The 25,708-nt window shown below is 31.9% G+C and overlaps 3 protein-coding genes and 1 long non-coding RNA gene across 4 annotated transcripts in view; 2 read left to right on the top strand and 2 right to left on the bottom strand.

The window, feature by feature from the left end:
- Positions 1 to 762: 762 nt before the first annotated feature.
- Positions 763 to 1,988, bottom strand: LOC107370309 (heterogeneous nuclear ribonucleoprotein D-like-A). Its single transcript, XM_015938306.3, has 4 exons — positions 1,807 to 1,988; positions 1,615 to 1,742; positions 1,214 to 1,519; positions 763 to 1,140 (listed from the first exon to the last, which is right to left on the bottom strand). The coding sequence occupies exons 1-4, from the start codon at positions 1,895 to 1,897 to the stop codon at positions 910 to 912; spliced, it is 756 nt and encodes a 251-aa protein (XP_015793792.1). The 5' UTR covers positions 1,898 to 1,988; the 3' UTR covers positions 763 to 909.
- Positions 1,989 to 3,267: 1,279 nt separating this feature from the next.
- LOC149094306 (uncharacterized) lies at positions 3,268 to 3,986 on the bottom strand. The gene is made up of 2 exons (XR_016201101.1): positions 3,853 to 3,986; positions 3,268 to 3,361 (listed from the first exon to the last, which is right to left on the bottom strand). It is a non-coding gene; the product is annotated as an uncharacterized LOC149094306 (long non-coding RNA).
- A 438-nt stretch (positions 3,987 to 4,424) lies between these two features.
- On the top strand, positions 4,425 to 11,963 carry LOC107370308 (uncharacterized). Its single transcript, XM_015938305.3, has 8 exons — positions 4,425 to 5,286; positions 5,572 to 7,737; positions 7,939 to 8,087; positions 8,173 to 8,299; positions 8,581 to 8,663; positions 8,737 to 8,975; positions 9,049 to 9,244; positions 9,689 to 11,963. Exons 1-8 carry the CDS (start codon positions 4,500 to 4,502, stop codon positions 11,435 to 11,437), a joined length of 5,496 nt encoding a protein of 1,831 aa, XP_015793791.2. The 5' UTR covers positions 4,425 to 4,499; the 3' UTR covers positions 11,438 to 11,963.
- Positions 11,964 to 15,637: 3,674 nt separating this feature from the next.
- LOC107370334 (glycine receptor subunit alphaZ1-like) overlaps positions 15,638 to 25,708 on the top strand; it is a 30,654-nt gene continuing 20,583 nt past the window's right edge. Inside the window, exons 1-4 of the mRNA XM_015938333.3 lie at positions 15,638 to 15,964; positions 16,153 to 16,265; positions 16,676 to 16,743; positions 22,801 to 23,024. Coding sequence (XP_015793819.2) covers positions 15,939 to 15,964; positions 16,153 to 16,265; positions 16,676 to 16,743; positions 22,801 to 23,024 — 431 coding nt within the window. The 5' untranslated portion in view covers positions 15,638 to 15,938. The remainder of the gene's footprint in view (positions 15,965 to 16,152; positions 16,266 to 16,675; positions 16,744 to 22,800; positions 23,025 to 25,708) is intronic.

Genomic DNA, 25,708 nt, shown 5'->3' with positions numbered 1-25,708 from the left:
TGTACAGTAACGATTTAAAAACGATTATAATAAAAGGGAATAAAAATTTCCATGTTGATAAAAGATGAAAACTAGAGCTTACATTAACCTGATAATTAAAGCTACAAGCAAAATCATGAGTAACAATGTCAAAGGTTTTTCGTTGTGATGAGATTATTTCGTTAGTTTAAATGTTAACCAGACGGAATTTTGAATAAAATATAAAAAATACCGTATTGACGCGAATAGTGGCAACAGTTGACAAATCAATTTACACCGATCATATGTATTTTTATTTGATTTGGCAACAGATTCGATAAATGGTCATTAGAAGGCAATCTTTTGTTGCATGGAATTAATTGTTACGTCAAATGATTGAGCGAATTTAGAAATAGTTTTAACAATCATTTAACAAGTATCATTTATCAAAAAACAATTGGATTTTGAATCAGATAAAGTTAATCTAAAAAACGAATTTAAAAAATTGTTTCTAAAAAAAGTTAACAATTAACAATTGAGATCAACTTTAAAAAAGCCATACTAAAAAATGCTATAAAATTTTTGGACGGTTAAAAACAAAATCTATAAAAATATAAATAAGAATCTCTTGGAAATACTATAATAGAAATATCGACTAAATAACGATAAAAAGTACAGAATGGTCAATTAAAAACCAAACGGTGTCGATTTTAGAAGACCAATCATCAGATCATACGATGAGACCACTTGAAACGAAATCTTCGTCAGATTTCTGAAAGTCTCGTAAAGATTATAATAAATAGATTATATAAAAAAATGAATGTTTATATCAGGATAGATAAGTTTTTTTTCAATATCGGGATAGATAAGTTTTTTTCAGTTTCGGAGTTCACCAACGATTTTTTGCATGTGAAATGGGCTATATATTTAGCATTTTGAGGGAAGAGAGGATCACATATAGTAGTTCCAAGCAGGTTCGACACCATGCAAGTTTCCATTGTTACTCTTTTTCTTTTTGCGCACATCGTGCATACCACTTGTTCCAGCACCCATAGCAGCAGCGGATGGATCAGGCCAGGCATATTCTTCATAACCGTAAGCAAACATTCCGTTAGCGTAGTTTGCGGCCACTTGGGCTTGCGTTTGTTGCATTCGCTTCTGTTGCTGAGCAACTGGTTGGGGCTGAAAATAGTTGAAATAGAATTAGAATAAAATTGCATTTCAAATTTGAACACCAAACAAAAAAAACACTTACCTGAGCTTTTTTTACATCACATTCTCGACCATCGATTGTTTGCTTAGATTCCTTAACGGCAACATCGGCGGCTTCTTCATTCTCAAAAATGATGAAACAAAATTCACGTCTCTTACCACGTTGCCTATCATAAGGTAACTCAATTCCTTCGATTTTACCAAATTTGTTGAAATGACGTCGAATTTCAGACTCAGAAGTGTTAGCATCAATGCCTCCAACAAAAACCTTCTTACTGATTGGTCGTGATTTAGCTCGTTTAGGATCAATGAGTTTATTTTTGAGAGTGTGTGGACCATTTCTCAAGACCTGATATGATATGAAAATGAAATGATATAATAGAAATCAGAGCTATAGGACAATGATACAATAAATATTAAGGGTGAGGAGGAAATGAAACTTACATTGTCAATGCAGTCACTTGAAACAAAAGTGATGAAACCAAAACCTCGAGGATGACCAGAAACTGGGTCATATTTAATAGTGACATCGAGAATTTGGCCAAATTTGTTGAAGTAATTGAGAATGTCCTCTGAAAAAAAAGATAAAAAATGAATACTAAATAAACATATGAAGATGAACAAGTTGAAACACACCTTCAGAAGTATCCCAGCTTAAGCCTCCAAGAAAAAGTTTACTTTCATTGTGGTTATTGCTGAAGCTTGGTGGTAAAACGTCAACAGCCATATTTAAAGTAATTTTAGGTGATCAAATAATGAAAATTAGAGCAAAAAGGTGAAAACAAAGATGTCGATATCGAAAGGCTACCCTGACTATAATATGCTTTGCGAGAAAAATTCAAAATGTCTGCATTTTCCGTGTCCGGAAAGTTGTCAGGGCTACAAAAGGGCGCCATCTATGAAAAGATATTGCAAAATATTTGAAGTCAATAAAGATTTGTTTTTTCATCTTTCACTGATCTCTTAATTTGTAAAGATGCTCAAAAATAGAGATGGCAGGATCGGCGATTCTCCAGCTCGATCTTCGAATAAAAAAATTGCAAGATTGAGCACAAGATCGACTATGAATGAGAAGATCGATTCTGAGATCGATCTGTCATGTTTTGATTTCCCGTTGACTAACTGTTGACTCAAATGATTGAGTGAAGACCAAAATCATCAAAAATTTATAAATTAATGAGTTATTTTTGTACTTTTTAGGTCGGTCGATCTTTCTCGAGTACTTTAATTTTAAAAGGTCAAGCTCAATCAGATCACAAATTCAATAACTCGATTTTTGTTCGGCTTTCGATCAAATTTCTCAGTAACCTTGGTGGTCTGACTATTTCCGTGGATGTAGTTCGCTTAAATTTTTCTTTAGATTCCTAATGACCATAATTTTAGCCATCGAGCCTTCTATTAGAGTTCGATCTTTTTCTGCCATTTCTACTCAAAAAGGGTTTATTGTTAATAAGTTAGTAACATCTGATTATGGAAATACGACTGAAAATTTAAACACAATTGACCTTTTCTACCAAATCAACTGCAATATTTAACGATACTATTTATAAATATAAAATGATGAGGTTATTAAAAAACACTTTAAAATGTAAAGTAAGTAATTAAAATAAAAGTGAAGCTGAAGATGTTAATATTGTGTGTTGATAATGATAATGGCTAGAAACAATGCTCAAGTTTTGTTTACAATTCCAATGGTATTTAAAGTCGACAGACTATGGAGACAGAAGAGAATAATAAAGATGAATAATAGACGGGAATGAAGATGAAGATGAGAGTGGAAGGTGAGAAAAATGAAGACAGAGGGGAAAAACAAATTGATGGTAACTGTGTTTGGAGGAAAAAAATTACAGCTAAAAATAAAATTTGAATGTGAGCCAAAAAGGATAAAATAGTTTCGATGTTTAACAGTTTCTTTTCTCATCATCTTGTCTTCATCATCATCACCCTCATCATCATCGTCATCATTATTATCATCGTCTTTGCATTTGTATTTCTAGAGAATTGACTAGATGATATAACCCAAATAAGGGAGAGAGATCTTTTAGTACGAAGAGGATGCAAGGAAAAAAAACAAACAAGCAGCATTGGATAAGCTCATTTCTTCAACTCCGACCAACATCATCAGCTAATCTTTTATTTTGAAAGATCTTTTTTTACATCATCATCTTTTTCACCTTAGCTTTTTTCAAAGCTAAAAGAAAAACGAGAAAAGAGGAAAAATCTTAGAGTTACTTCCTCCCACTAAAACCCACTTTCACTGTCATCATCATCATCCTCATCATCTCCTGTCAACTAACCATAAACAAGAAGTGAGAAAAAGAAAAAATGTCAACTTTTTACTTGAAAGTGAAAGAAAGATGATAAGTAAAAAAGGAGAGCAAATTGACCAGCTAAGTGATCATCTTCATCATCTCCTTTATTTTGTTCAACTGTAAAATAAACTCATCTTTTAACCCTCTCTGTCCTAGTCCTTTTTCATCATCACAATCATCTTTACGTCTTTTTTTAAATCTTCATCTACCTCTGCATTTAGTATTCCCTGTTTCTAGATTTTGCTTCACTCAACTACGATTCTACCAGTGACCTCGATTTTACATGCCTCGTGAGTAAACTTAATTCAGTACGAATTTTCCTTTTCTTTCTTTCTTTCTTACTTTTTCTTCAACGTCTCCCTGAACTTACTCACAATCATTTCTCCCTTCTTGGATTGATAATAATCATCTTATGTTACGACAGAAACTAATCGTGGTCATTTCCGTCATTTTTTATTGATCCCTTTCTTTCCTTGTAATTTTTTGCTTTTGTTTGTTTTCTTCTTTTCTCTTCCCTTTTTCATCAACCATCAATTCCATTTAGCACTCCTTCATGTTATTATTGTTTATCCAATTTCATCTAATTCTCAGGTGATTTTGATTTGCAAACACAGTCTGTGACATTGTGGTGATGATGTTAGTGTTTGTCAAAGTAACCAATTACTGTGATGTTAATTTTGATGATGGAAAATAACAGGAAAGTTGCATTTTGGATTTTTTTGGTTTGCCTTCGATTCTGATGACACAAATATTATCTTCAACCTTCCAATTCTTTACTTCTTCTCTTTGTGATACACGAATATGCATAAATGCTGAATCTTTAAAGCTATTTTTATCGTCTACTGATTAAGTTATGAATGTTTCTTTTTTGTGAATTTTAACTGCTTTTCTATGGTAATTCTCTTACATCTCATTGTGATTTGGTTGGTTTAGATGAAAACACTGTAATCTGGAAGATAATTGATAAAAAACGTGTGAGTTCATAATAAGAATCAAAATAAGTTTAACTAATTTATAATGAATTACTCACAAAATGAGGTAAAATCCAAATTAGTGTCACCGAATTATTCATTGAATGATCGAAAGTTACTCAATGAAATCGTCCAAACGAATAACAATGATAATGACAATCATCAACAAGCAAACCAAACACCACTGGAGCTGTCATCTTCAAATGGCGATAATATAATAAATCAAGAACCATGGGATAATGTTTATAAATTGTTGCAGCAATTGAATGATCTTCGAGAAGCCAATTCCAAGTTACAAAAGAAAGTACAATTCTTGGAGGGAATGAAACTGTTGACCAAGTTACATCAAGATATTCGTGATGATCCAGAATTTTCAGAATTTTTCAGCGAATTTTTTCGTCAGAAATACCACTCGCTGGAAGATAGAGGAGATACTGAAGCTGCATCAGATGATGGAGTTTTCATCAATTTGGAAAATACAAATAAAGTTAGTGCTTCTAAAACAACCGATGAAAGTGAAATCAAACCAAGTGCTAATAGAACGACTAGAGAGCTACGTATGAGTACATTGGCGCGCGAAAGATCCAAATCAGTAGGGCATGAAGAGATATTAAATCAAGGTGAAAGAGCCAAAGTGATCAAATCCAAAAGATTTCCAAGATGGTCAAGAGTGAAAACAGCGTTGGGTTGGGATAAGACGAGTCAAGCAAATGCTCCAGTTTCATTAGTTGAAAAAAGTGACGGAAAAAGTAAAAAGTCACAAAATGAAAGCACAAGTGGCTGTGGCGATGCAGCTAGTAACGCAAGTGGATCGGAATTTGTCAACTGCGATGGTATGTATACGAATATTTTTACTGAAGTTGAACTGCAAAAAGTTAATGATATCATTAAATAGATAATTGTGCATCATTATAAGGACAGGATGAGCCAAAATATAAAGGCTTCACTTAGTTATTGCATATGAGACCATAATTAAATTTCTCATTAGGAAAGAATGATGTGATGAAAATGGCTGCATGTGATCCAGAATGTTGATTAAACTTGTGAGACATGTGCGATATCAATTGTTATTTCATTCAATTTGCTTTGTTTCACTTTATTTTCCATGTATCCGAAAGCCACGAGCGGTAGCGATATTGACAAAGGATTTAAGTTGACCGGAAGAGGGGGAAGTGAACGTCGTATATTAGGAATAAAAAGCATTATATCCAGCAGGAAGAACAGTCTGAATCGATCATCAATTAAATCAGAATCAAGAAGCAGAAAGAATGATCCTGAAAATGTGAAAAAAGATAATCATGATCATAAAGTATCTGGTGAAGTTGACGAAAATGATTATGATGATTATGATAATAGTGTCTCGCAAAATTCTCAAAGTGGTATTTCCATAACATTGGGATCTGGGATTAAAGGATCCAAAAGCTTAGGCGATATTTCCAGTAATTCTCATTCATGCTCCAAATATTTAGTAGAAAATCTCAATCGCTCTGGCAAGAGTCCAACATCATCATCTTCAGCAATACAAAAATCAACCAAAACAAAAACAGGAAAAACAGGGACAGCACTCAATGCTGATTCGATTATTCCTTCTTCTCATAATGATATGCCAATTTCGTCCATTGATACCACAGCGATTTGTAAATATGCTAAATCAAGATATCGATCAATTGAAGGTAACAGTAACACCAGATGGACTGGATCACAGCGAATGCCAAGTATGTCACCTCCAGTAAAACGAAGATCCAAATGGATAAAAATGAGAAAGGTTTTTGCCAATGCTAGTGAAGGTGTTCCTAGATCAGCTAATGCCTCTCTTGAGTTGAATTCAACAAATATTCAATCAGTACCAGCAAGTCCAATGTCATCTGATACTTCTTTTAACTATGTTATGGCATGGAATGAGAATGAAACTGGATCAGGTGAAGATGGAGATGGAGATGGAGAAACAGCAAATGGTTATGAAGAGGTTTTTGATGCTGAAGTAAGATCGAAAGAAATGGACAGAAGCGATGATGGTGAATGCGAAAAGGACGATGATTATATGCTTCCTTTAAGTGAATCAGCTACAGAGCCAGTACTTAATTTAGTCCAGGAGCTTCAGCGCAATTTAAGTGAAGATTTCAGGAAAAAAATTGAAGAATGGGAAAAAATTAAGTCAGGAGATGTTTTAGGAGTAGGAAGTGGTGCCGATGGCTTTGGACTGGGAGGCTCATCGACTAGAATGCCAGTTGCTGCTAAAGTTGAACGAAAAACCTCGCTGCCAAAATTAAAGAAACGAAAGTCAGATCGAAAACTTGAAAAATATCGAGCTAAATATAAAGATCTTAATTGGGTTGAAAAAGAGCTAACACGAGCTAATAAAGAGAAGGAAAAACTCGACCGTGAACGAACCAAATTTGAGGAGCGAATCAAAGTTTTACAAAAATGTAAAGAAGATGCTTTAGCAACTGAAAAGGGGACCAAAAAAGAAGTATTTGTAAGAACTTCAGAAGGGGAATTCCGTTTTGAAGGAATAACAGATGATTTTACCAAGAAACTTTATGAATGGGAAACAAAAAAAGGGTTATGTCCAGAAGCATCAATTATGACTTTACTTGATTCCAGTCCAGGTCCTAGTTCATGTACAACTCTTGGTTCACCGCCCTCTTTGGAAGCATCACTATTTGATCAGGAAAAGTCACAGATGCGCTCTTCATCTACAGGAAGACACCAAACACGACATCCTTTGAATAGATGCATTTCCAGGTCTGAAAGCTCACTATTGGATCCATTGAGTAGTGAAAATGGATTAACATCAGCTATCAATAAAGATCAAAATAGTAAAATAACCAGCACTTCATTGCCATCACTTCAGCAGGTTGATCCTTGTTCAGAGTATGAGTCTGTTTTACTACCAGCTGGAGTAACAGAAGACATAGATTCAAGACGAGCCCACTTGATTCGTCAACAGCAACAAGTTGCTCGTCAATTATTCAATTTAGAATCGTCGTCCGAATTTCAACCAGCCACAATTCCAGTATGGGGCGATGGGGAAAAGTGTATGGTAACGGTAAACCCAGATGGGTCAACAATTATTGTTGGCTCTAAACAAGACATTTACGAGATGACCAAAGAGATACTTGGAGAAGCCGGAGATGAGGGTTACATTTCACTTTTAGAGGCCAATATGTTTTTGTTAGAAAAATTAAATGCCAAAGAGGACGTTTGCCGCAATTTAGAGATGCAATTAAAACAATTAGATTCAAAAATGGATGAAATGAATGAGAAACATCGAAAAGAAATGGGTAAGATAAAAGAGTAAACAAAAACAACAGTCTTTTGTTTCATGTGACACCCTATTAACACAGCTTACAGCTTAGCAAATCTATTATCTAACTCTAGCAATGTAAACAGCAAAAGCAAAGTCACCCTTTCTCTCTGCAAGAATATTATATTTTTGTTTACAATTCAAAATTCTTTTCAATTTTAATGATACTTAATATTAGAAAAATATCGTGAAAAACTGTGGGAAATTCATGGAAACAAATCGAACAACACTAAGGAATCAAATAAAGTAATTTGTGAACTGAAGGATCGAGTTGAAAAGCTTCAGCTATGCAGTGAACGACTTAAAGCTGATAAAGAAGCTTTAGAAGTAAGTATCTTACGTTCCCTATATTGAACCTTTCCTGGTGTAAATTAAAAGTTTTAGACTAATTTTGTAATTATATCGATCACAGGATAGCTTCCAATATCACAGTGAACAACAAGCGAAACTGGCAATTGAATTAATTGGTAAAATGCGAAATCTTCAAGAGATTAGTGTTCAAGCTGAATGTGATACAGCAGATGATAAACATGAAACAGGTAAGTGAGAATTCTTATCGCTTATAGCATACTGTTTACCAAAGCTAAGTTTTGAATATTTTAAAGTGTTCAAAAATTAGTTCGCTGTTAAATTCATTAGTCAGTTTAGTATTTTATTGAGATCGAACCGTCAATTTTAAATATAACCATAGCCTGTTGTTAACCAACAGAAAAGATAGACATAACAAACATGTTTGTGTGTATTTAACCGTAACTGTAAACAGGGGTTTTTAGTTTTTAAGGTTGCTGGGTGAATAATTACGATTTTTCTCATTGTTCAGGAAAAAGAACCAAAAGTGTTTTAAAATGCTGTCCAGAGAATGTGATAAAGCTCCATGATCTCTCTACTAGTTTATTAGAAAAGGTTTGTACACCATGAACTTTCAAAATAATTTCATGATTTCATCAAAAATATCCTGATTTTATTCCAATTTTAGGCGCGGGAATTGGAATTAGCTTTGGTTGAGAGAACGAAACAAATCTGCCGATTACGCTGGGAACTATTGAACCGAGAAGTTTCAGCTATGAAAATGAAAACAGAACTACATTCAACGCAGTTACAAGATGGAAATCGAACAATTAATGTACCAACAGCAAACATTAAACGTACACAATATGGACAACGAAGATCTTGGTCATCAAGTGAACGTTTAAATTACAAACAAACCGGAATCAAGTGAGTTGTTTTTCAATTACCCATAATTACCCGCTTGTTTAATTTCAACTGACACAATTTCGTTTCTTTGCAGAGGATATCATTCAGGTTTAGATGTAGATTCTTGGATAATCAGTGAAGATTGGCCAAAGATACAAAAGGAAACAAGTGAACTTAGTGAAACAGTACAACAACTCAAGATGGAACTTCTCAAACTGGCTTCGCAAGCTCAATCTCGAACGGGAAGCTCCTCAGAATGTCTCGATGATGGTGAAAGGATAAAAATTGAGGTTGGCAGATGGGATAACTCATTCCAACATATTGGCTAATTTTAAAGTTCATTAAATGGAGAGATATAATTGTTCACACCATAAGATTAACAAGAAAACCAGACAAATAACCAAATCTCCAATCCATCAAAGCATTGTAACCTAGTCATTTATTAGACAAACCTATTTCCAATCTTCCTACCCATTCCAAGTTATCACCAGCAAATACTCTTACAACAAAGTAGAACATTCATCTAACCGCTTCTGAGAAACAAAGTAAAATTAATTTAATCAATTTACTTTTACTATCTTCTATTTATTAATCGATTATGCATATTAATTATCAATGCATTTTGTTAGTTTCTATTAATCTTTTGCTGACGACTAATATTAATATTTTGCTATTTTGCTAATTTTTATCATATATATTCATATTCAAGTACTAATATAATCTTGTTTTTTCAGGGAATGAAAGGTATAAAGGAATTATTTACATCATCTCTGCCGACTGATTTGATGCCCAATGATTATAGTGACACTAAAAATAATTATTCTGATGAAACCAAATTTACCTCAAGACATCATCAGAATTCAGGTGATAATATCAGTAGCTTCAGTGGACCAGAAGGAAGTGAAAGTTCAAGTCTGAATGACGCTGAAAGAACTTCGTATGTTTTAAGGTTACCTCGTAATAGATGGCGACGATCTCATGATAATGTTTCCAGTTCTTCTGAGAGCTCATTTAAGGACGAGGAATCGTTTACAGTGGCAGAATGGTGTCGACCGCGAACAAATTCACATTTTTCACGGCGAACTAAAGTTTCCTCAGGGAATAATAAAAAAGGAATTGAAGAGCAAGTAGGAAGTTTAGAATCGCAAAAGTCAGAAGAGTTGACCAGAGAAATGGTTTTATCTTATGGAAATCATTCCATCTCAAGGTCTAGTTCAGAGTTAACAGACCAGAGAAATGATTCATGGGGAGAATTGTATAAACATAGATTGTTTTTCAATCACTTCTCGGAAACATCGTCATCTACGCACAATGAAGGATTCGAAGAGAGTTCATCGGCCTCAATGAATAACCCATTTCAATCTTACAATTATGATACACCAGATTCAACTCAATCTAATTTAAGATCATCGTCCTCATCCGGCCATGACCGTTACATCGGTATACCGATGATCGATGAAGATTATCCTGGAGGTTCAATTGGCGGTGGCTTATCTGGAGGCCCCAAAGGCTCTGAATTTCAAGTTATTCCAGAAGGACAAGTAATGTCCATGGCTGGAGAAGAGCGAAGGCATTCCGAGCCATGTAGAAAGTTCAAATATTCCATTCGAGCAGTGAACAGGAATCTTGTCAGTAACTCAGCAATATCTATTGCAGAAGGAAAGGAAGATCAATCACCGTCACCGATAGTTTATACAATCCGTTTATCGCCTTCACGAATGGGATCAAAATGTACTGCTGATCAAGATGATAAGAATTATGAAGACATGGACGAATTACTGGAAACACCCACAACTGAATATGTTCTATGTGAACCAAAAGAGAATATATTTTTTACTCGAATTAATAGAAATCATTCACCATCACCGCCACCAAAGACATCTTCAAATCAAGAAACCCTTAATTCATTTAGTCAAAAATCTGAATCGAGACTGGGAAATGTGGAAAATATTTCAACCAACAGTCTTACAAGTACATGTAAAAGTGATTTTTTGGAGCCATTATCCAATGTTAGCCAAGATAACAGATCACCGTCTTCGACATCGTTGACTTCTCTTGGATCAGAAAGAAGTATTGTTAAATCTCGAACTAGTCAAGATTCGCAAGTGAGTTTAAAGGAAAAGGATTCATCAGAAATCATTAGGTCATCAAGTAAAAGCTCTCTAACATCAAAAGTCGCCTCTTTTATTAATAGAAGATCAAGAAGTAAAAGTAGAACTCGAAGTGAATCTAATAAGCAATCGGCTATTGGAGCTCTTTGTAGGCAGAGTTTGGCTTTAACTGTTGACCCGAAAAACATGAACGAGACAAAAATACTGAATTATTCAAATGTAATTGTTACAGAGGCTTTAAAAGCAGCTGCTTCAACAGCTACTGCTACAATTTCAATGGCACCTTCAATATCATCATTGTCATTGCTACCGTTATCTTCCAATGAATATGCTGCTTCAACGTATCAACAATTTCAATCAGATCATAAATAAAACTCACAACTTGTCAGATGTTAAATAATTTTTAGCTAATGAAACATTCCTTCAAGTTACATGGCTAGTCTGATTGATTAGAAAACCAATTTGAAGTTAATTATAGACCTGGATTAATGAATACTGATGTTGATTATCTAGCGATGAATCAAGCGGATATTTTAAAAAAGACGAAATTCATACCGATCTTAATCCATATCATTTGAAGTAACTATCTTCACATGAAGTCAAAAGGATATGGGCACGATTTAGAAAGCAAAGGAAGACATATTTTGAAAATTCCAGAATGCTACGAAAAAGATGGTTATTCCAACACAAACCAGATGGAATCTTATGGATAAATCAACAAATTTGGATTTTAAGGCCAAGGAAAATGATTTGGTCTGTTCTGATCTTACTTGGCCCTTTTATCTTTTTTCATATCTTGTAATAAGTTTAATGTAACTGTTAAATTATTTATTTTCGTCCTGTTTCCTTATCAAATCTATCGACATCTCTAATAAATTATATGCCAATAGATATTTAACATCAATTATGTTAATTTATTTTCTAAGAAAGACAACACACCAAATTAAAATCCTCTCATAAGAGTTGACCGAATCCTCATTAAGAAATTGAAGATACAAATGATTGTTGCCTTGGTGAGCAGCAGTTGAAAACAGAAATCTCAGAAAAATTGTTACTAAGTGTTGAAACGAGGCCGAAATATTAAGTATTTATGTACTAATATCGCGACTAATTTGTCTTAAACTAGATGAAATGAACAATATTTTGTTAATGTTTAACAGTAATACTTGGTCAGTTACATGGTCAGTTTTTATCGTCAGATGAGTTTGAATCAGTCATTAAACAAAGCAAATATCGCTCTGGCCGGGTGACCAAACGAATGCCGTCTTTTGATCGCTCCAATATTCGTTTTATTAATGGTTCGTTTCGTTCGAACAGTTTGGCAACCTGAGTTTACACCATTGAATCCATGGGAACAAGCTTTACCACAATAACAAGATCTGGTGAATCCTTCAAATGAATATGTTGGCCATTCATCAAATCCGGTTCCATTGATTATTTGATGAGCTACCAAATTAGGATTGATTGAATTTCTACTAAGAACACAGCCCATAATGATGATATCGATTGAATTAAACTTAACAATAAAACTTAATAATAAAATTAATAACAGATTATTGAAGAACCAGAATGAGAAAAGTTAAAAACATGAAAAGTATCAAAATTGGTGGTAACAATAAAAACAAGCTGCTTTTAAGGAAAGGCAAAAGTTGAAGTACCACTGATTGGTTCCAATGATTAGTGACGCGTCATTGATTATAATTGTGATAATTTTATCATCCATCTTAGACGTTTTTGTGTTAATCTCTATTTTCGAATATTGATGTCAAGTCTGGAATGGTCAGTTTGCAACTTTAATCATTTTCACTGCCCTAAAATCAGAGAGTAACGAACAGTAGAAGAGCTGCTGTCTGAAAGGTTATCATGCAAGTTCTGCCTTATCCCACCGGAGGAAACAATTTGCAAAAAAAAAAAATTGAGATAAAAAAACTAATCACTTGATTATCGCGAGATCGCAAGAACAGAGTTTCTTTGAACAGCACTTTAACCACTGCTGTCTCTTCCTACCTTACTCTTTGCCTAAAGTTCACCAAATTGTTGATAAAATTCAACTTCTTTTCTTAATCAGTTTGATAAACAATGAAAATGTCGTGTTTTCATATCTTATCTTGAACCCTTTCAAAGTCATTGTTATTAGAAGCTGCTCGATCAATAACAAACATTTGTGGGAAACTGTTTCAGTAATTACAATTTACATGAAAACTGTTGTTTCTCATGAATTATTATTCCAATGTAACAACATTTACGCTCAATAATGCAATGTTACTCTTTTCAAAACAAAACCAAAACTCGATTTAAGAAATGAGGTTCAAGATTGAATCTTGATCATCCAGTAAAGTAAAGTAAACACAGAAAATTCGTAAAGAGTCATGAAAAACTACCAAAATCGTCTTAAATCAAGCAAATTTTTGTTTAATCAAAAAAATAAACTTTCGTCCTCACCAAGACCAACAAAGTCAACCTCAACTCGCCATTTCAAATTATTGTCAAGTACATTCAAGATTTTGTGTTTCATTGGTTTCTCAGCCCAATTGCTCACAATACTTCAACGTTACCTTCAATTTGACATGCGAACTCGTGTCAATGTTCATGTACCAATGATTACTTCTTTACCTAGTTTTACCCTTTGCTTTGAAACTGTAAACCTGGTCAACTACACCAAACTTTTCGAGCTTCATCCAGAGTTAAAGCGTGTCCTTTTTGATGAAGATGACATTGAGTCCATGTTGACTCTCGAACAGAGACAGACCCAACTGACTCGACTGATTAATAGATTTGGTCATCGAGGTTTATTCCTTCAATTAGCAGCCAATCTTACCATTAGTCAAATAACCGAAACCCTTGTCCAACCCGAACAACTGTTTCAATCAATTGACTTGCTTGACCAACTCAATCAGCCCATTGAAAAACATTGTCAAATATTCAACTTTTATCGCTATTTCAGATATTGTTATACTTTTTCCTGTAAACTCAACAATAATCTAAGTGTAAGTAAAAGTAAAGATGGCATTTATACTGAGCCCATAACTTATGGGCTTCTTTTCCTTTACATGAAACACAATTTTTTATCTCAATTGGAATACTTTTACTTGACCTTTACTCATCTCGATACTATACCTCACGGAATCCTATCTAAATGGATAACTCAATCAATTGATGCTCATAAAGTTCAACAATTCCGTTACAATTTTGTTCTTTTAACCCTTAATCTTCTTCCCTCTCCATATGCTTCTGATTGTGCCACTTATAAGGATAGTAGAGGACAAATGGTTAACCGAGAGTCGATACTTGACCAATGTTTTCAAAACAAATCATTGAGCTTGTTAAACACACACTTTGCAAAGTCAACCATCCCAGCCTACTCAAGTTATCGATTTCCTTTTCGAGTTTACTATGAAAATCGTGACAACATAACATTTATAGAAAGAGTTGAAGATATTATCGACTTTTGTTATGACCGTTACAGCCAATTTGATTGTCAACACTACTATTATGCTATTCAAGATCGTGATCCAATTACAGTTGCTGGCAATTTGTCAGTCATTTTCATCGACGAAATTATCGAGCCTACATTCACCCTTACTCTTTATCCTAGAATGACTTTACTTGACTGTTTGGTTCAAATGGGTGCGTGTCTGGGAACTTGGTTCGGCTTTTCTATTTATTACGATGTTCCAACAATTTTTACATTCGTTCATTTGATACTGACTAAATTGAGAGTTTTATGTCCCAAATCTTCAGCGTTAAATCGTTGAACCTCAATTTTTATTCTTTTTTTTATTGCCTTTTAATTCATGTATCAATATATTTTCCAATCAAAATCATTCAAATAAACAATTGTGAAATTAAAATCAAAAGATCTCGAAGGTTATTGATGATTTGTTTACTAAAAGTGATCGGCGCTGAACAAGTCCACTTACAGTAATTCAATAAAAGATTTCAGTATGTGCTAAGTTCAATTTCATTTGATCGATTTTTTTTATTCATTTTCCGCTAATCTATTTTGAATCGACTGTAAAAAAGTAACCATGATGATCTCTAAGGACGTAAATTATTTTACAAAAGTTGCTCTGAATTCATTGTAAATAAGCTATTTCACAGTATTATCTGGGATCTCATCATTACAATGTAATCTAACCTTTAGATTCATTTCATTAGTTACTTATTAAGTTGAATCTCAATCAACAGATGGAGCTTTATCACGTCAAGATAACTGTAAATACATTTGATTGAAATAATATTGTATTTGTCGTATTGTCGTTAAGGCGATTGAATAACTTTACTAAATAATCATTTTAAAACTGGTTATTACAAAACTTAGACATAATCTGTTAAGTTGATTTTTTAACCCATTGAGATGAGTAGTCTCGTACAAGCTTCCAATGCTGAGAATTGAATGATTTTATTGTCACTCCAACGATATTTATCTGAACAAAGAGTAGCACATAATATAAAGCGCATGTTTTATCAGCACTGAAGATCAACAAATAAAGAAGCGCATTCTCATGCTGAACCAAAATCAGTTTACAAGAACTTAAACAAACAGAGTTGATGGTACATGATATGAGCAATGGCAAGAGTGGAAAGGATCATTTTCATTTGAAGTGATTCCGTGAAAACAATAATTTGTATTACCAACAAGTTAACCGTCGAGCGATTACCATAAAGTTTTAGTTTTGTTTATCACCGAGTTTCATGAATAAAATCAATCAGTAAAAATGAATGTCCACAAAAACAAGCCTTTGATTGTTTCATGGATAAACATTTTACAACAATTGATCAACATGAAAATGGACAATTATTGATCATCAAAACATCCATCCGTTCAAGTTGAATCTTTAACTGCATCGTTTTATTTTTTGTATCAACAACAATGTTTCTCTGGATAACTTCATTAAGGTAATAAATGACATTACAAAAAGCAATTAAAGGAAAAAGTTGAAGCCAATTTCCTAACCTTTTGTGTCTCTGTCAAGCTACTTTAACCCTTTAACTTTATCCTCTCAATAATCACACCTTTTGTGTTTCCCTCTGATTTTGATGTTTCATTAAATCTCTATCATTCTTTTTTTCACCCATCAATTTAGTCTGATTTACATAAGTTCACTTTTAGGCCAAATAAAAGGTGAAAATGATCTTTCCATTTTGGATCATCTTCTTAAAGGTTATGATAGACGTGCTTTACCGGAAAGTTTAAAAGGTAAGATTAAACTGTTCATCATGAAATTAGATGATTCTGTTTTCCCTGAAACTTGCAATTTTCTGCATCATTTGTCAAACCATAAGAGTATCACTTTCATTAGCAGTTGTAAAACAATCAGTTTCTCATCACTTTAATTCAAATTATATTTTCATTAAAATTAAACCAAATCACTTTACAATAGACTTTAAAGTTGAAACTTGTTAATCAGGTTACATTAAAAAAGCTTGAACTGTGTTCAATTATTGAATGAACTAGTTAATTAAAAGCTTCAAGTTCTAGTTAATTGTGAGATGGAAAATTATGGAAAAATAAATTTTGAAAATATTCTGATGGAATGAATTGTAATTTGATTCAATTGTTCAACCCAATTCAATTGCAATTAATTTAAATTGTTTCTTTGTCAACAGGAAAAGCAACTCCAGTTGCCTGTGAAATTTACATTAGATCTTTTGGTTCCATCAATCCAGCAACCATGGTAAGTAGTGAATGATGAAATGTCGGAAGAAAGTATTGAAATGAAACAAAAGAAAAATTTGGAAACTTTAAGTGCAATTGAATGAAAAGTTGTCACATTATGTTTTGTATTGAAAAAGTTGCCATAATTATAATGAAAGGTCTTTGGTTCATTTGAAAACCCATTAAATCTCAATAGTGTTTCATTAATTCATGGGTTTTCTCAGCTCAAATTGATTCAAAAATATGAGAAATAATCTCACATAACGAGCTTTCAACTTTAGTTCACATGAAAATAAAATGGATAAACAATTGAGCATGAAAAATTGCTATTCAATTGGCAAAAGAAACAAATACAAAGTAAAATTGGATACAAAATGCTTAGTCTTGTAAAGTGGTTCAACTTGTGAAATCGTGAAACATTTTCATGGTTATGACGGTCATGGAAGGTAATAAAAGTTGATTAACAAGATATTAGTTTCTGGTGCTGAGACTAACTGCAAATTTATTACAATTGTAATGACAGTTGAAACAGTTATGCTTACTGGCTCAGAAGTTAAGGTTAAAACAATTGAACTCATTCCATGTTCTGTTGCTAAATTAATATCTGTGTTTCGAATCAACCAAATGTTATGCTTAATGTTATTATTAAATTATCCAGTTTTTTACGCGTTTCTGACAGATTGAACTGTTCTATTCATCTTGTCAACTTCAGTCTGCAACATTTCAATCAGTTCAATCCCAATAAAACTTTATTCACTTTTCTTTATCACAATTTACAGCCTTAACCAGTTTTATTTACAAGCAATTTAATCTAGTTTGGTTAGCTTATGTCACGAGTTGACTGGAATTTACTTTTCATCAATCAATTCTATGATCGAGTTTAAATGAAAGTTTACTTTTACCAACGATTTTTATTCTCTTCTTGTTATTTAATTGATGTTTCATTTTAATGGTCATCTAATGGTCAAAAGAACCTTTCATCATTCGCACATTCAATATTATTCAACAGTTAATTAATGATACACAAGGAAAAAATAGTCAAAGGTTGTTGATTACCTTTCCAATTCAATCAAGTTGACCGTACATTTGCACACCATTTATAGTGTAATGATTTATAGTGATTAAGAATGTAAATTAACACATTATCGCACTATTTTACTTTTGACTTTATCTTCGCTTTCGAATGCGAAACTCTTGACAGTTTATGTTTAACCTTTTCAGGCTCCAAGTTTTAATCAGTTTTTTATATTCTTGCGAAAAGTTCAGTAATAACTTTTTTAAAATATTTTGCGTCTCAAAAGAAATTATCAGTAATTAACTTTTCTTTGATGATCAACTTTTACTTGCATTCCCAATCTAGTGAGCTTACAAAGTTAATTTAAAACTAATGCAAATGATATACTTCGGATCGAAAGCGATTACAAGCTGAAAGTCTGATATTATTTTGTTTATTCAACCTTTAAACTAACCTCTTCAGGTTAAAAGTCACAAGTTCACCAATAAAACTGTTTCATTACGCTCATTTGCATTAAGTTTCGCTTGAAATTTTTAATTAATCTTCGATTGAAATGCATTCCAAAGCTATCAATGAAAATTTAAATTAATATTAATACATTACTAAATGTCTTTTCTTGAGAACAGAATCAATGCTCGACAACATTTTGATCAGATTTTCTATTAGTAGCTGTAAACTGCCTTTAATGAATAAAACATTGATCATCATTGATTATTAAAAGATCTTTAGATCACTTTTAGATCTTAATTTAAAATACTTATTTCTGTTAATGATTTTTGTTTATTGAAGTGAAAAAGTACATTAGCTATCTACTAATAGTCTAATCTTGGGAATTATTTAATGAATAGAATAATTATGTCGTTTAATGTATTTCTAGCTTTTGACATCTTCCATGAGCATTTTTATCTTGCCATCATTGAACTTTATATCAATGCAGCAGTGCAAACAAAAGAAGGCAACTCCAAGAGAATGCATTCAGTATTTATGAATAGCAATTAATGATTCATCTTATTGATTACAACTTATTGAAGTAGAGTTGGAAAGCTTATTAAAATCGCCAAACTAAAATCCCAACATTTTGATGCAAGTAGAAATAAAAAATGCAATCCTAACAATACAAGTCAATGGACAAAATCAATTTACCAACATGGAATAGCATCATGAATTGGATTCCCTTGAGTTAACAACAATTTTATTCCGTTTCTTATTTCGTTTTAAAGTTTTTGTTTGTTGATATTTGAATTGAATTTTGCATTTTGCAACAATTTAAATTCATATATTTACTGATTACAAAGGTTGCAAGCAAACTGACGAGAAGAAATGAAAAGAAAGGATGAAATTTGATTATCAAAAAGCAAGTAAAGACAATGAGAAACAGAACCATAAAAGAATTAGAATTTCACTTAAACTGAATAGAGTTTTTGTTTGAGGATGAAACTAATCAAAGTATCAAAATTGTTAGTCAGATAAACCTTCTGAACCATTGAATTTCTTTTATTCTCAACTGTACATTAATTATTTGGATTGATCAGTTTGATCGAAGAGTCACGTTAAAATGTTGCAACGATTGTCTTGCTTGGAAGACTCATCAATTAGAGTTACATTAAGTCAATTATGAAAAACAAATTAGCTTAATTAGATGGTAAAAACACAGGTTAGTTAATCAGGTAATTTACAAGGTGAATTTAAATTGTTGTATTTCAGTGGAAAAGGTAAAGGACGAGAAAAAGAATAGTTTAACCGCAGCAAAAAAGGTTCCAATTGGTAAGCAAACATTATCCAGAGTAAATAAAGCCACAAATAAATTGCATTTTCCGGAAACTTTTTATTCATATTGTGATATTTATTTATTTATTTTTTCCTTTTCATCATCTTCTTCTCATTTCTATCATGAAATGTACAGTAAAATGTGAAGACTAGATGATGAATCAAGAAATGTGAGTAAAGATGGAAAAGGAAGAGATGACGAACAAGATGAGACCGAATGAAAGACTTGAATGAAGGAAATAATGGTTATTAAAGTAACATCCCTAAATATCCCCTGAACATCCCAAGAATCTAATAGGGAGTGAAAGTGCAAAAGGATGGGAAAGAAGAAGAAGAAGGAAAGAAAGAGAATATCTTTTTTTTCTTCTTCTCTTGCTATCGAACCTTTTATCATTTCCTCATTTCCAATCACCCTTTTCCTGAATCTTCATACAAAGTATTCAACTTCATTGGATTTTTGTTCACCCTTTTTGCACTTTTTTCTTGCTTCCTCATCACCAGTATCATCATTATCATCATCAGTTTAGATTCTGATTTTTTCCCCTTTCTCAGGTTCTTGAGAGTTTATACACTTGCAATCTTCATCTTGATCATTCTCGATAGCACGAAAAACTCCCATCAAAATATCCATGTGATTAAATGCGATTTGATATCCACAACTATTTTCACTCCAATTTATCTCTTCTTTTCCTTGTTCCTTTCCTTCGTCTTTTCCTTCGTTTTCTTACCTTCCTTTTCCATTCTCACCTGAATCACCGAGTCTGCTATTATATCTAATCAACAGTTAATCCTTTACTTTTTGAGCAAAAAGAGAAACCATTTTGTCTTCTTTAATTACATTCAAATGATAAGTTTTAGTTATCCTTCATCCATCACCATTTAATCACCTTTTTATTCAAATATCAATTACTTAACTACTTTCATGATGAATTTCATTTTTCTTCTTTGCTCTTCTTTCCTTATTACCATTTACGGGTTACAAAGGAAAGACTAAATTGATAATCTTGTCCGATTGACCATTAACAATGGAAACAAGACTAAACTCTAGAGAAGCAAGAATTTTCTCATTTTCAGAATAACTTTTCCTCGTTTCTCTCAGATGAATCAATCAGTTGTTGGAATGTTTAATCAGTCAGATGAACAAGTGAGTTATTACATGGACCATTTGAGATATTGAATCAACTTTTTTTTCTATTTTACTGTTATTATAGATTAGATTATCTTCAAGTATCATTATCACCCATTTATTTTTCAACATTCATCATGCATCATCATGAACTGTTCATTAGAAAATATAGACTAAAATCGAGACTTGAAGCTTGAGTAAACATTGAGTTATCATAATTTGACAAACTTTCCCATCAAACTTATCAATTTTGTGAGCAAGTTTTTCGTTTCAACTCAGATTCAACGAGAATCGGGAATCAACTTTTTTCTTTTCTTTATACATCTTGGGCGAGAAGACAGATTCCCCTGTTAATTAAACTCATCCAATCCAAAACTAATTGTATCCAATAATACAAATAAACTCTTTTATTATCAATTCAGTTGAAGTCATTTTATTTATTTTGATTTATGTTATCAACTTGTTATTTGAATAAATAAAGGTTATACCAAAAGGTAAAACTTTTTTGCACGTTGATTGATTTTCTGATCACAACTAGACACTGAACAGAAAAAAGCCTTTGAGCAAAGTTCCCTTCCTAGCTAATCTCAACATGAAGATGAAAAAACTTTTCTTCATTCGACATAAAAATCTCATTGATTCGATAATGATTAGACGACAATTTATTTCGTTGCCTTTTACAAATCAAACAGTTTGAATGTTCATTTAGATATACTTTTAGCTATTCAAAAGGAAGGTTGAAGTAAAATTGAATAAATCTCAGTTTTGGCTTGAACAGTGTAAGAATAAAGTTAAGATGAAAATTTGTTTTGTAATTTGCAAGTTTTTTCCGGTTCCATTTTACGTTAATTTTTATTACCAAATCAAAGTTGAACGATTAAGTTGAGTTGTAGCTTGCGTCTTCCATCATTAATCACTAACACTGAACGTGAATTAATGTTGCAAATGAGATAACTGAAAAGGAATTAAAAGGATTTATTATATTTTTCTATTAAACATTTTGTACTTGAGATTTTATCAAATTGGAAACAAATTGTGAACCAATTAATGTTTCAGTTTTTCATCTTTTTTTCATTAACTTTAATAGTTGCTCAACTGAGCTGTAAATAAGTTAGGATAATGAATTTCATTAGTGCCTATCCAATAGCAGCTTAATGTTATTTAATAAACATTACTTATTCATAATGGAATCATAATATTCCATGGGTTTCAATTGAACATTACTTTAATTGCAAGTCTAAAATTGATCGTTAATCGAGAGTAAAAACGAATTGTTGGTTGAATAAATTTTAAGGAAAATGCTATTGAAAGGTTAAAGCTTTAATACTCAATCCCAGTTGACTGAACAATTGATTCAAATAATATTTTTGTTTTCTTTATTCTTCTACAATTTGAAACTTAATCAGTGAATAAAAGGTAATAATAAAAATATAAGTTTGTAAATCTAGTTGAAGGAACATGATGATGACAGAACTGAAGAGAACATTGAAACTCTTGAGATTTCATTTGTTGAATAAGTCATTGCAGTTGATAACTTTGCATATTTGAATGAAAATGTATAATTGAAAAAAAGAAATAGAATCATGAATTGAATTTGGAAAAGAAAAGATTGAACAAGACAAACCAAAAGTGTACAAATTGAATGATACATTTTATTCTTGTATAGCAAGTTAGGTGATCAGACAATATGACTTGGTTCAATTCAAGTATAAATTTTGGATAAGTGTTTCATCGACTAGCTTTATTGACACTAAATTTCAATCATTATTTAACTCAACTTAAAGTAAAACAAATCAAAAGTAAATCAAAAATAAACTTTTCTCATTTGGAGAAGTAAAATAACAATGAATAAAAATGAACAGATAAATTTGCATGTAAATCTATGTTAATTCAGTTGATGGTTTAGTGGTAAAATGATTTGTTTTTCATCTCAATAAACTGAAAGTTTATTGTTATTATATAAACTGGAACTATTCAAATCAGATAACATGAAACAGGGCTGAACAAGATAAAAGTATTTACTAATATTTAAGGTGGCTTAGACAATCACAACTTATGATTGTATAAGCTGCTTTTAAGACTTGGACAGAGTGAAAGTTTTGAACACATTAAATCGTTAGGGTTCAATTGCCAATGATTTACTAATTTAAGCTTTTCAATCTTCAAAGGATTACGAAGTTGATCTTTACTTGAGGCAAACTTGGCTCGATGAAAGACTTAAAACTCCGAAACTATCAAAACCTTTGGACTTAAATGACCCCAAATTGGTAACCATGATCTGGAAACCGGAAGTTTTCTTTGCCAATGCTAAACACGCTGAATTTCAATATGTAACAGTGCCAAATGTACTTGTACGTATCAATCCAAACGGATCAATACTTTACATGCTCAGGTAAGTTTAAGTTTTGAATTTGGTGGAAAAGTTACAGAAATATTGAGTTGAACTCTCAAACTTAAGAAATTCAATTTCAAATATTTTGCTGGGAGTTTTATTTATTTATATTGCTGCAATCATCATTCCAGTTTTTTTGTTTGCTTTATTTTTTTCATTTTATCAGTTCATCTTCTTTAGTTTTTGTAATTGAACAAATTATCAAAGGATAATTTCCTTTTTTCTTTCAACTATTATTAAGATGAAAGTTTATGGCAAATTTAATTTAGATCATTTCTCTCATGATATGAAATAAAAAATAAGAAAATAGCAAATAGTTTATCCAATAACTTAAGTCACATTATTCATTTATTTTTCCACTTCAATTCTGCATTTGAGTGTTATAAATGAACATTTAAAAATTTGATCCAATTTTCAGTTCTCTGGTCAGTTTCAGTGTAAAAGTTTTGTCCTTTCAACAGTTTCATAAATTGTTTCCATAACATCGAGTTGTGAAGCTTAAACATCCAAAGAAAGCAGTTAACGTCACAGGGATTGAATATTGAAATGCGATATATAATACAACGATATGTTTCGTTACCAAGAAATTTGGCTTATATTCCTGAAGTTCATAATTTTGAAATTGAAATGATGAAGTGCCGTTTAGATGGTTTAGTGGTTTGATGATGTATCAAATATAACTTTGGATATAATTCATTATATTAAAATAGAGCGTAAATTATTTTCAGGAAAACCTTTTTCATTGACTTTCCTTTTATTCAATATTAATGATAACCATGTTATCGGGTTAATATCATCAATATCCTTTGAATTTCAATGGTTAAAACCTTGAATGATGTGAAATGATCCATGAAAATGGAACAATTACGAATAACATTAGACTGGATTAAAGTTAAACAATCGGTGAAAAGAAGGTAAAAATTATTCTGATTCTTTCATTTCATGTGAAGATAAAAATATGATCAATTGGTTTTATTTTGATCAATGAAATATCTGTCAATGGCAGCAAATTGATGAGAATGAAGAGAAAGAAGATGATGATAGTAAGAGAAAAGTGCAGCAAAAAGACTAAAGGATGAGAATGAAACGGTAAGATGATAATGATGATTTGATGAAAAAAGAAAAGAATTGGAAGAAGGAAAAGGAGAAAAAAGTAAGGCAAAGAAGTGAAAAAATTGATAAATTTCTACTCCCAGTGTAAATGGAAGATTTCAAGAGGATTTTTTATTCTTTTGTTGATTATTTCCCATTCTATCCATTATTTTGGTTCAACCATTTGAACCAAAGTGTAGCGAGTGAAAAGTACTAAAACATTTTTCATTGCCAGCCTTATTATGTTTCATGTCAAAAGATTGATATCATTGAACCATTTAATACGGTTAAATCGAGTCACTTAGAGATGATAAAATAGGTTATCGTTTAGGTTGATTCATTTCCGTTTCATTGTCAATCGATATGTGATACTTGCAACGGCATCAGTTGCTTCAGCTTTAGGCTGTTTCCAGTAATGAAAAAAGTTCACTTCTTTTTTCAGCTAATAATTCAACTCTTGTCTCTGTTTCCAACTGTAAAGTTAAAAGAAAAAACATGTTTTTATTCATTCAATCTCTTTTCTGTCAACTAGTATCATAACTTTTAAAATCGCATTTAGTAATTATTCTGCAAATTGGACATGTTAATTGACATGGCTTGTTCCGAAAGTTTGGCAATTAAAGAGAAAGAGGTGAAATTGAACAGAACAACCGATGAATTTTGTTATTGGCAAGCCTTTACCACTATTGAAGCTAACCATAAGTTGAAAAATGTTACAACAAAAGCACACTTTTATGAATGATGTTCATGAAATGAGATTGACATTTATGATAGTAAAAAGTTGAAAAAATTTCAAGTTATCTCTATCATGTTTGAAACAATCATGACTTGTTTCGAGGTTCTTTGATTAAAAAAGTTCTCACCAATCTTTCATCTTCTTGGTTTTCCTTTCTTTTCCCATGTTGCATGTTGCATGTTGTTTTGTATTGGGTTTTATCAATTGGAACAATGTAATTTTGTGAGAGCAAAAAATTGAACTGAATAATAATGAGAAAATCTTTTGTGATGCTTCATTTCATCAACAAGACAAAAAAGAAAATGAAATGAAAATATTTCTCATTTATATAAGTTGAAGTAAATGAAACAAAATAAATTCGTCTTTTCTTTCAGTTTTAAGACACAAGGAATAGAAAGAAGAAGTAGATAAATGTTCCAACACAATATGCAACTTAATGAATGACCATTTACTCACCGTAGAGAATAATAACAGTCCAAGAACTGGACCATCAAAAAGTTGACCAAATGAAGTTGTACCAGTCCATGAAAATTTATCTACATTAATATTGTTCAATGATATTATTATTATCGTTATTATCATCATCAGTAAACAGTAAATCATTGAGTTAGACATGAATTGTTTTTAATCAATCAACCAACAAAAAGACTGCTTTAATCAACTTCTGACTCATTTAATAATATTGTTTTTCACTGCGCTCATTTAAATGGCTATAAATTGAATGATATTTCTTGTTCTCAGACTTAATGGACTTTACTCAAATTGAAACATTAAAGGCTAACGTCCCTTGTCCAAGTCTCAACTATTCATATAATATTACAGAGTATTTTAACCATTGTGTCTAATCGTGTTCAGT

The sequence above is a fragment of the Tetranychus urticae genome, chromosome 1 (genome assembly GCF_039701765.1).
Source record: "Tetranychus urticae isolate SD_2017Ah chromosome 1, NJAU_TeUrti_SD_1.0, whole genome shotgun sequence".
Classification (NCBI taxonomy): Eukaryota; Metazoa; Arthropoda; class Arachnida; order Trombidiformes; family Tetranychidae; genus Tetranychus; species Tetranychus urticae.
This window is presented reverse-complemented; position numbering and strand designations above follow the sequence as displayed.